The sequence below is a fragment of the Lithobates pipiens genome, unplaced genomic scaffold (genome assembly GCF_037356315.1).
Source record: "Lithobates pipiens isolate NorthernLeopardFrog02 unplaced genomic scaffold, aLitPip1_a1.2 Scaffold_22, whole genome shotgun sequence".
NCBI classification, from domain to species: Eukaryota; Metazoa; Chordata; class Amphibia; order Anura; family Ranidae; genus Lithobates; species Lithobates pipiens.
The window spans coordinates 196,784,307-196,796,864 of NW_027507784.1; the positions used below are offsets into that span (position 1 = coordinate 196,784,307).

Below are 12,558 nucleotides of genomic sequence, written 5' to 3' on the forward strand. Positions count from 1 at the left end.
AGTGATACATGCCATTTAGGCATTGATCGAGGTAGTATTTGTATTAATCAATCACCCTGCACTAAAAAAATAACAGCGAACAAAACATATGACTGACAAATACCCCAGTTGCATTTTGTTGCTAGTTTGCTGATCTATGTGCATACTGGAGCTTCTTCTCCAACCAAAAGATGTAAAAGCCTTATATTTTCCAACATAATTCAACTTGTATTGTGGTGAAGAATGCAACTTTTACTTATGAAGTCTCAGTGTCAGCGGCAAAACAAGCTGCAGCGAGGTGAATGAAAACATGCATGTAATATAGAAATTGACATGGGTATTATGGTAATGTATATCTTCTGTTTTTTATAGACTGTTTTTTTAGCGGTCTACTTCAAACACTTTAGCATATGAGTTAAGAATATGTGATGCAAAAATGTAATCTTTATATCTGGGTGTCTGCTTATTAAAAATTAGCAAATTAATTTTGTTTTTGTACATGGAGATCTTTAATTCAGCCAGTCATAATTTGTGCAAATGTTAGATAAGCAGATGGTAATAAAAAGGGCGGAGGCCACGCAAGGATATAAGAAGAGCTGCCCATACATATTTAAACCCCCTGAACCTAATTTCAGTCACTGAATTTTTATTCAAGCTGCTGAGAAGGTATCCAGAACACAAACAGAAATGCCTTTCAGTGCTTCTGATAAGCATGACATTGACCACCTCTGTGAAAAGATGGCTGCAAATGTTGAATTCCTTGGTGAAGAGGCCATGGAGAGGTGAGCTTTGGTTAATTTTAAGTAGCTTGGGAGTAGCTGCATACAATTATTTCTTCATATGCATTTAAGTCAACTCTGTATAACTAGTTTTATCTCCCTGATATCTAAAATAAAACAGAAATAATCACCCAACATTCTTATTTAAATGAATTAAATTGTTCCTGGTAGTTCTCATGCCGTGGGTAAATTGTAGAGAGACATAATGCTGCACCATCACTTAAAGTTTATCTCAAGTTAATGTTATTTTTTTCCCTCGTTTTTGATTGGGGCGGGGAAGGATTAGAACATCTGTTGGGTGTTCACTACTATCAAGGGTTCTCCTCACTTCCTGTGTGGTAAAACGTTGTCAACATCTATCCACTGGAACCCTAGTTAGCAGTAAAAACAGATACGGATTCTAACCCTTCACCTCTTTATGCAAAACAAAGAAAAATGTTCTGGCTGGACAAACACCTTAAGTGTTACGTAAACAGCAAATCATATATCTACAAAAATTAACTAAATTACCTATCCACTGAAAAGTAATGGTTCAGTTGTAAATGGAGTCTGGTGAATTGAGTCAACTGGCTTTTTATATTTTTGGGGCCTTCAACAGTGAGCTCTAATTGGCATAGTTCTAGAAACACCCAAAGAAGGCCCAAAACTGCAAGTTGGGGTAGATCGTAGGCATGATGCATGCCTTTGTTGCAACCCAAAATACAGTTAAGGGTCATCTTTGTGTGTTTCCACTTCTAAGTATGTTTTCACCATGACTAAAACATGATGATGGCACATAGTTCAACAAATTGGGTTTTATGTAACAAGAGCTTTACTAAAAATGGGGGATGTTTTTTACATGAGAGTGAACCTAGGTTCACACTGACAACGGGAATGAAAAACTGACAGCTGAACGCGCGCAATTTCATTCCCGCATGTCAGTCCTGACTTCGGGGGTGATTTCAAAGAAATCTCTGCGGGTTTCTGCACAAATGCCTATTGAAATCGCACCCCAAATTCGCCAGAAGTAGTACAGAAACTACTTTTGGGAATCGGTGCGGAGTTGCCATGTCAAATCTCATGCCAAATCAATGCAATGTTAACCAGGGCTCAAGCAGTAATAGAAAGCCCGTTTGACATAACCCCCGTTTGACATAACCCCCATACCCCCATTGTAAAGCTTTCAGCAGCAATGATAGTGTATCTCTAGACAAAACTTTTGTTTTGTTTTGGGAGGAGTGGGCAAAGGCTACACACTCTGTCAAGTTTTTTTATTGCTGTCTGTGTTCACCCCTCTAATTGTTCTAGTGTCCTTTGCTTCTATTGCTGACCTTCTGAAATGCTAGTTGTACAACTGTTTATTGCTGTCTGTGTCCCCATTGGGAAGATTCACCCCTCTATTTGTACCGATGACCATTGCTTCTATTACTGACCTTCTGGAATTCAAGTTGCACAACTGTTTCTATAATAATAAATACCTTCTATGCCATTGATCTGGAAGAAACATGCAGATTAGAAAGTCAGAGTGAACTTCTAACTCCTGAGCTGCATACTTGCAACAGGACATTGCCTGAGAAAGTACTGAAGTCATTAGATTAGCATGACAGCCAGGCAATGAGCATTTTTGAAAAAACAAGCGGTCAGTCTTTATAGTTTCTTTGTACTGGTTTAATTTATTGCAACAAGTGGCTGTTAGGTATATCCATGGCTGTGTTTTCTGTCTATCAACCATTAATCTGTCTCTGGTCTAGTTCACATTTGAGGCCAGAAATCTTTTCTTCTTACAAGCAGCTTTTGAGCATGCCTTATATCACTGCGACAACCTTCTTCCCTCCAGCCACACCTTTTTAGGGTTTACAAATGATTTTATAGAAGACATAGGCTATTGTATTGCTAAAAACTGTGAAAAAAAAAAAAAATATATATATATATATATATATATATAACATTTTATTATCATATTTTTTTTTCACAATGTAAGGATTAATATGTTTCCGAAGTATTAAACTACCTTTATTTAATTCTTGCAGACTTTTCAAATGCCACCCAAAAACGAAAACATACTTCAGTCATTTAAATGTGGCGCATGGATCTGCTGCTGTCAAGGCTCAGGGAGCAAAAGTTCTTAAGGCCATTGGACATGCAAGCAAAAATCTGGACCATATGGACGAGGCTCTGAGCAGTCTGAGTGACCTGCATGCCCATGAACTGAGGGTGGATCCAGGAAACTTTCATGTAAGATATTCTTGCTATCATAAATTTGAAAGATAATCTTCATATGTTATAGGCCAATTGTGAGAAGGATTAATACATTGTACCAGTCACACCAACATAACCTTGTATAGTTAATGCACTATAATATTATTCAGTCTTGTTGGACTGTATCTTTTAATTTATGTTTAACACTATTGGGCTCAGGTAAGAGTAGAATGCATATATTTTATTTAGTGTTTAGTACTGTGTACAATTACTCTAGATTAATATTTTGTGGCCGCAATAGTATAGCAATGTTGGTAGCAAAATTATCAATCACTACTAGGGGACAGTTAGTAAAAATATACAATGCCCATTCAATGAAAAGTCATATGCAGTGGACTAATATATCTCTGTGTTTTATATCTTGCAGCTTCTCTGCCACAATATCCTAGTGGTCCTGGCTATCCATTTCCCAGAAGATTTTACACCACATGCTCATGCTGCATTTGACAAGTTCCTGGCTGCCGTCTCTGAGACTTTGTACTCCAAGTACAGATAATCAATAAGTCTCTGTATCAGTCAGTTTGAATAAAAGATTCTATGGCAACAAGATGGATTTTATCTAACAATAAAGCATGAATTAATAAATCTAAATATACTTGTGTTATTTTTTTGTTCTATTTACATTCCATTTAATCAATGGCATGTCCTTGTGGATGCAATGTGTGTGTGTGTGTGTGTGTGTGTGTGTGTGTGTGTGTGTGTGTGTGTGTGTGTGTGTGTGTGTGTGTGTGTGTGTGCTTCTATTTATTTTTTAACTTTTTGAAATTGATAACAATTTACTAAATTAGAAATACTGCTACACGGTTGTACCTGTAACTATATTGTAAACAGCATAAAGTAAAGTTTTTACCACAAAATGCTTGCTATTACCTTTTATTAGCCAAAAATGCCTATCTCTGCCAACTGCCATCCCACTATCCAGTGTGACCATTCGGATTGCGCTGCACGACTCATGCAAAGGCAGTAGGGAACCGGGAAGTGAAGCCGCAAGGCTTCATTTCCTGATTCCCTTACCAAAGATGGCGGCGGCAGCACCCGAGGACTGAGGAATAGATCGACTTCGGGTGCCGACATCTCTGGACCCTGGGACAGGTGAGTGTCCTTATTTTAAAAGTCAGAAGCTGCAGTATTTGTAGCAGCTGACATAAAAAAAAAAAACGTGCGGGACTCCCGTTTGAAGCTAAATAGAAGAGGGGCACAGAACAAGCATTTCTGGGTAATAAAGGTAATTGCAAACATGTTGTTAGATGTGAAAAAGTAACAGCAACTGATATATTAGTCCCCCAAATCTCTTCCCACATGTAAAAGCTATTATAAAACAAAATATATATACTTATCATTGGGGGTTATTTACTAAAGGCAAATCCATTTCGCACAACAAGTGCACTTTCAAGTGCAGTCTCTGTAGATCCGAGGGGGACATGAAGGAAAACAGAAAACAGCATTTTAGCTTGCATGATAAAATCAGCAGAGTTTCCCCTCATTTCAGATCTACCCCTTAGATTTACAGTGACTGCACTTCCAAGTGCACAGTGGATTTGCTTTTTGTAAATAACCCCCATTGTGTCTATCTTAATTATTGCTTTTACATAGTTAGTAAGGTTGAATAAAGATATCAGTCCATCTAGTTCAACCTGAGTGAGTGTCTACAATTGTCCCTATTTCTGTACATTGCACGCTCATGTTGGTCCCTGCCCTCAAGGGGCCCACAATCCAAGGTGCCTATTTACATGGCACCCCAGCCTATTCACCCCGGGCTGGGGTGCCTGGGGGTGGCCTGCGTGGCCACGGGGGGGGGGGGTGTGGGCTTCTTACTGCTAGGTGAGAGTGATAACCACTAAACCACTGTGCCACCCCTCGGCTTTTGCTGCACTTCATATTCTCATTTCATCTCAGTAAGATCAGATATAGCCAATTCTGGAATGAGAGTCAGACAGCTAAAACGATGAGAAATAGCAAGGTTGCAGTTTATACTTAAGTGGTATTAAACCCAAAACCAAAAATGTAATATATTGCAGTTTATCTATCATTAGATGTAGTGGCTGTATTCGTTTTCTTTTCCTTCTGTTTTCACCTGGTGATCTGGGCAGTAACATCCCCCCCTATATTAAAGTGCCCACACTCTGGATGAAGGAGCGCAGGGGACACATTTGGACAGCAGCATCTGTAGTCCTGGGGGGAGGGGAGTGTTAGATGAACTAGCAGATTTAGATACGCTATTTTTTTAATCTAAATTGAAGCCAAACTTCAGCTAATACTTTTATAGCAGTTACAACAAACCGTTTTTGTCCTTTGGGGATAAAGGTTTTACATAAATAAAAGATGATCATTGTAAGCACCCATGCAAGTGTTAAATGGTTTATGGCATCTCTGTAACTGATACATTCTGTTGGAGAGCTTGTTCTTTTGAACAACAGACTTACTGGCTGGATCAATAGATGAAAATAAAAGAAAGAAAGACTAAAAAGAAAATGTATGCAACCATCACATCTAAGAAATGGCAAATGGCAATTTAATAAATGATTGCTTTTGGGTTTATTACCATAGGGACTTCCCATAAATAATGGAATACACCTGGTTCTGCAGAACCTCACCTCAGACAAATGTGTGCCCTAACTAAGCACAAAATCTTTAGGTTGTCCCATTTTGCCAGAATTTTGACTTTGTGAACAGACACTTGGAACAACAGTTTATCTATTTTATAATAATGTTCCTTCAACCCTCTCTGCTTTCTTTGTAGTATTCATTAAAATCATAACCTTTATACAACACATACAGTATCTCACAAATGTGAGTACACCCCTCACATTTTTGTAAATATTGAATTAAATCTTTTCATATGACAACACTGAAGAAATTACACTTTGCTACAATGTAGTGAGTGTACAGCTTGTATAACAGTGTACATTTGCTGTCTCCTCAAAATAACTCAACACTCAGCCATTAATGTCTAAACTGCTGGCAACAAAAAATTAGTACACCCCTAAGCTAAACTGTCCAAATTGCGTGGTCTCGGCATGGAGGAGTGAAGCCGCATCTTCCCAGGGCTCTCAGTCCATGGCTCCTTAACAGACCACCCGCACAGCCTTATCGATTATTTCGGCTTCACAGCATTACTCACACAGTTGGGAAGGCTACCCCGCTGTGTTGTGTTCCCCAGATCCCATATGAAACGGTTTCTCATACCGAAACACCCGGCGGCATCAACCCCGGATCCAACTAAGATGGCATCAGTGTCAGCCATGAGGACAGAGCCTGGTTCATCTGCAGGAGGAGGAGAGAGACATTGCGGTAATGACATGCTACCATTCTCCCCATCTAGCGACCTCTCCCCCTGCCTTCCCCGCTCTCTGTCCCTTACATCTCTTGTCAGCCCGGGAGGGGAACCCAGCGGCTCTTTATGGGCTTCACAGGGCACCCAGCCCTCCCAGCAACAGAGCTTATCACTCAGTGTGCCTCTGTCCCCCTCACAACAATTACAAGCATCAATGAGTGCCGCCCCACCAACGCTGCCCTTACATGAGCCCCCATCCATTTTTAATAAGGGAGGCCGTACATACACCCTTTGACACTCCACAGATGTTCCTTCCTTCCTCAACTCTCTCGGGCTGCCATTGATGTCACAACCCAATTGGCTAGCATTTGTCCTGCCTTCCAGCAACAATAACCCAGCGGTGAACCCTTCTGGTAGACCTCAAAGGCCACGACGCAACCACCGGTCTCTACGCAGAAGACCACAGGCTCCCCAGGACAATAAACCATGAGCCCCTGGAGTGCAATTGCTCTCAAGCGGGAAGACTGGTGTGGTTTTTTTTTTGTCCCCCTATACATGTAAGTCTTACCTCTCATTGTTCTGGTTGCATTACCCCATCTCCCTTTGACTGGTGGACCTAAAGACTCTCCTAGAAAATGGTCCCTGGCCCTCCTAGACTAATTGTCATAGGCCCCCTGGGCCCGTTGGCCCCAAATACCATTAATCTGGATCGGGTTTTATACAGATGAGGGGCAGGGGGAGGGCATATGGACCTATCCATTGGATTCACATGGAGGTTTATCTTGAGAGGGGTCAGACCCACTCGGTCCTACCGCTATAGACTGGAGATAGCAGACGACATAAACACTTATTTTGGGACCCATTGGGGCCCAATAACCTAAGTGGGCCTACTCTACAAAGAGTTAAACATTGGTACGCCTGGGTCATGGTACCTCTCATCTCTGGTGCTCGCTGTTGGTGGGGGGGTTGGCCTCTGGTATAAGATTTGGTTGGATAGAAACAGGCTGGGGACAGGTGGAGGTCACCCTGTTCATGAATCAGTTCTGCCTTATTGGGCCCCCCCCCTTCCACCTGCATAGAGTTCTAGTACAATGACCAATATATGTTTGTTCGGTTATAATAATATCTAGTGATATAGGTCTATTTGGAGTTGGTGTTCTGCTGCATATGATCCCTCTCTTCCTCTCCCCCTCCTCCCCTGCCCCCCCCTTTTTTTTGTGTTTGGGACCCCTGTGACATAGAGGTTATTTTTCAACACGAATGTCCTGCCTTGGGATCCGAAGATTGACCCAGCTGGGACTTCATCCATTCAGGAGTGTTGGGGTTGCAGCTTGCTGTCATTGGGCTTAGGGCCGGGGGGAGAGAGCAGTCTCTCCATCTGACAGAGCTAATGATAGTGTTGCGTGGCTGTTGGAGAGTGTTGTAGTTTTGTTAATACTTAAGGCACTATGTTAAATTATTCTTTAAAGGTTAACTTAAATCTTGTGTTTCCTCCTGGTGCTCTTTCTGTAATAACGTGGTTCATGGTAAGACCGCTTCCAGTGGAGGGTGGTTGGAGGGGCCCCGTGCTCCGGGGGCCCAACCTCTGAAGTGCCTTACCTCTTCCCCCACTAGACCCTAGCTGCCCAAATAGGTAGTAGCCCTCCGTTTGGAGATTTAGTTTTCGCCTTTCTCCCATCTCTTCCTTCTCGTCCTCCATTTCTCTCCTCCCCCCTCTGTGTCCCTTTCCACCTTTTCTCCTTGGCTCTCCTAACCTAGTCCATCAACCACCCCCCCCCCCCACACACACACACTACCTACCGTTCTAGTTCCTGGCGAGATCCGATGGCCCGTCCCTGACCTATCTGAAATATCTTTGAAATTTGTGTCCTGGAATGTGAAGGGCTTAAATGTCCCAGAAAAATGAACCAGTTGCCTCATTGATCTTTGGAGACAAAGACATCATTTAGTATTTTTGCAAGAGACCCATTTCCGGTCAGACAAGATCCCAAAACTTTACAGTAAACATTTCCCAATAGTGTATCACAGTGCATCGCCCTCCTCAAAATCAAAGGGCAGGAGTATCCTCCTGGCCAAAACTGTGCTCTGGCAGCTGATAGACCTCCACGCTGATCTTTTTGTCAAAGGTACACTTCAGTCACAAACATTCACATTCGCATACCTGTACCTGTTCAATATAGACCAGCTTCCGGTACTCAAATCATGCTTGACCGCCCTGGCTTCCTTCACAGAGGAAACACTGGTGTTAGGAGGATATCTTAATCTTACCATTGATCCTTGCAAAGACTCATCAACAGGCTCTTCGGCCCTGTCCCTCAGATCCCGGAACCGAATCAGGGAACTACTGCACTCCCATCGATTAGTTGACATTTGGCGTATCCTTCATCCGCAGGAGAGGGACTACACCTTTTTCTCTGCAGTACATGGCTCATACTCTAGGATAGACCTCTTCTTGTCTCCCACGCTATGATCCCACTTGTCTCTGGGGCTCAGATTGGGCATATTGCACTCTCAGACCATGCTCTGATTTCCATAACCATAGCCATGCAGCACCCGACACCCAAAACAGCTACATGGCGACTAAACAAATCCTTTATTCAAGATCCCGAGGTTAGAGCAGACATTTTACGAGAAATTGGACTCTTCTTTGAGAGTAACAAGGATTTGGTCCATAATACTCTATCTATGCTGGTCAGCACATAAGTGCTACATAAGAGGAATATTCATTAAACATCGTCACAGACTCAAAATGGCCAGAGAGAAAACATTGTCCGGGTTGCTTGCAAAACTCCATGATTGTGAAAAACGCCATAAAATTAACCCAGACAGAGCCCTAGAGGCAGAGGTTATTAACCTTCAAGAGCAAATCAGAACACTTTATTCCATTATAAGAATAACCTATTGAAGGTACGCAGAATCTTTTACGAGTTCAGAGATAAATGAAGCAGAACATTAGCGAACACCATACAAACCCAACGTAACCTATCCTACATCCCCGCCTTATCTACCTCCACAGGAGCCAGAATCCATGACTGTGCAGAAATGGCAGAGTCCTTCCATGTTTTCTATGAAGCTCTCTATAATCTGCATTCCCACCGTTTGGGAGAACTACCCCAGAATAGCTTGGAGGCCATAGAGGCTTACCTGGCTGCGGCGAACCTGCCTTCTCTCAACGAAGGGGAGGTGGACTGGCTCCCGCAGCCTATAACTATGGACCAACTCACAAATGCCGAGGGGGAAAGCACCCGGACCCAACGGCTTCACAAATTCTTATTATAAAATTTTCCAAACTCATTTAGCAACTCACTTTTGTTACTGCCTTCAATGCAATACTAGATAATCATGCCATACCTCCAGACCTGCTGCAAGCCAGCATCTCTGTTATCCCTAAGCCTGAGAAGGATCCGCTTCTTTGCACAAGTTATAGGCCTATTTCCCTACTTAATTGTGACTTTAAATTATTTATGAAAATCTTGGCCGAACAAATAGGCTCTGTCCTCCAACGCATAATCCCGCTAGACCAGGTTGGCTTTATCCGCAACAGGGAAGTGGTGGGACAACACCATAAGGGCGATAGATGTGGTGGCAAGGGCCAAACGCCTTAACGTTCCGTTCATCCTGTTGTCCACTAATGCTGAAAAGGCATTTGACAGGGTGAATTGGACTTTCCTACTGGCCACCCTAAGACGCCTTGGCCGGCCTCCATCCAGTCCTGGATATCTGCCATATTTTCTTCCCCTACCTCATCGGTTAGAGTAAATGGGGTGGCTTCCAACCCCTTTAAGATAAGTAATGGTACGAGACAGGGGTGCCCACTCTCCCCGCTCCTGTTCATAATTTCCCTAGAACCCCTGTGACAAGACTTTAGGCTTAACCTGGACATCAGAGGACTTGAAACGAGCACATACCACCATAAAATTGCTGCTTATGCGGATGACTTGCTATTTTACATCTCAGACCGCATACTACTCTCTCAATCCTATTGTCGGCAATATTCCAATACGAGGAGCTCTCAGATTTTAAAATTAACCTACAAAAGTCAGAGGAGCTGAACGTCTCTCTTACTCCTGGCTTCCTGGCTTCCCTTAGTGGCAATTTTTCCTTCTGGTGGACTCCTCAAGCCATCTAGTATTTAGGCACAAAAATTCCCTCTGATTTGCACCTCATCTACCAATGAAATTTTCAGCCACTCCTGAGCATTTTCTGCTCAGACCTGGACAGTTGGAAGAGCCTGGTGATTTCCTGGTTTGGTCGATGCAATGTCTTAAAGATGAATATCATGCCAAGACTGCTTTACCTCTTACAAGCTCTACCGGTTAGGATACCGCAGAACTTCTTTCGTAAGCTACGCACAGTCTTTATCAGATATGTCTGGCAGGGTAAACCCTTGCGGCTCAAAAGATCTCTATTACAACGGCCAAAACCCAGAGGAGGAATTGGTCTCCCTGACCCCTGCCTTGTACTGCACAGCAGTCCACATGAACAGGGTGGTGGACTGGTGCAGGTATTCATCACATAAGCTATGGGTCGGTCTAGAACAAGAAACAGTACTGTTTCCCCTTGAGGGCTTGCCCTGGAGTGGAACTCGTTCTTCCAGATTCTCCTTTTCCCACCCATTAATTGAGCCCACCCTACAGGAGCTTCATAGATACTTTAGGATAGCAGAGATGCCCAGTTTTCCCTCCCCACTGACACCTATTATTGGACACCCGGACTGTTTACTGGGCCTTTCGGATAGGTCCTTTTGGCTCCACTTGGATCAGAGACTAGTTAGAGCCTCCTCCTTTTGCGGTCCATCTGAATGGAGCGACCCCTCAAGCATATATCCTAGCTTCAATTCCTCTAGTTTGGGAAGATGGAAGATTTTGCAACTTTCACACTTTCTCAGATGCCTTCCGGAGATTGGTGGTTTCTGCAGACAACCTATGCCCTTTGAAGATTTATGCCTGGGAGAGGAACCAATAAGGAAATCCCTTTCTTATTCTTACAATATCTTGATAACTCATATGTCCCTACATGATCCTCCGTACCTGAGGAAGTGGGAGGGTGATCTTAATACTACGTTCACAGAAGATCAGTAAAATCAAATCCTCTTTTTTGCACATAAGTCCTCCTTATGTAGGAAATTTCAAGAAATCACCTACAAACTTCTGAGACGTTGGTACAGGACCCCCACTGTGTTAGCACCCATATTCCCAGGACATAGTCGCCTATGCTGGAGATGTGGCATACAGAATGGCACAATATTTCACATATTCTTGGAGTGCCCAGTTTTGACCAATTTCTGGAGGCAGGTATTGGGAATCATTCACAAACTTACTGATGTTGATCTTCAGGACAACCTAGCAGCAATACTCCTGAACCTGACTCCAATGTCCAGTAAGCATTATCGTAAATCCCTATTGAAACACCTCTTGAATGCAGCCAGGGCGTGTGGAAGCAGCAGTCCCCACCGACAGTGACACAGTGGTTTGTTAGGGTTTGCGATATGAAAAGCCTTACGGCTGCTTTGGGGGAAAGGGAGGAGGAACACAACACCCGTTGGACACATTGGGATTTTTTTTCGATTCTCAGATGAATACAAGTCCTACACTTAACCATGCTGTCCTTGGATGAATTAGGGTCGTGGGTCGTCAGGCCTCGCCAGAACTTCATTCCCACCCCCCTTTCTTCTTATTTCCCCATACCTGGCCAATAGGGATAAGCTAGTCTTACCCCCTGGGGGATCATCCTCCCCCCAGTTGGTCATACTAAAAATCAGCAAAGGTCTATTGGAACTACGTTCAGTTTATTTTTATTTTTCTCTCCGGATAGAAGGTTTCCCTTACTGTCCCGGTTGAACTGCTAGATAAATCTGGTTGAAATCTTTAAACCACAATTTCTTGCTTCACCAGCATGTTTTGATGGAACCTTGATTACTATCACATCAATGTACATTGACCTGTTTGAGTTTTTATGAATAACTATTAATAGATACAGATGATTGTCATGTTGTATTTCTTGCTTACTTGTATATTCTGCATTCCTTGAATAAAGAATTTAAAAATAAATAAATAAATAAAATGTCCAAATTGGGCCCAAAGTATCAATATTTTGTTTGGCCACCATTTTTTTCCAGCACTGCCTTAACCCTCTTGGGCAGGGGTCTCCAAACCCTGGCCCGCGGGCCACAATGTCCTAGCAGCCAGTGATGTCATTGGTGCGGCACCTCCCAGCTACCCGCTCCCGCTGTTTGCATTAAAGATCCTTCTCCGTGTCTGGCAGCGGACGGGAGACTGAAGATGCAGG

General features: G+C 43.0%; 1 protein-coding gene across 1 annotated transcript; it reads left to right on the plus strand.

Moving 5' to 3' along the window:
* Positions 1-582: 582 nt before the first annotated feature.
* On the plus strand, positions 583-3,587 carry LOC143924476 (hemoglobin subunit alpha-B). Its single transcript, XM_077448802.1, has 3 exons — positions 583-761; positions 2,768-2,972; positions 3,364-3,587. Exons 1-3 carry the CDS (start codon positions 667-669, stop codon positions 3,490-3,492), a joined length of 429 nt encoding a protein of 142 aa, XP_077304928.1. The 5' UTR covers positions 583-666; the 3' UTR covers positions 3,493-3,587.
* Positions 3,588-12,558: the final 8,971 nt, after the last annotated feature.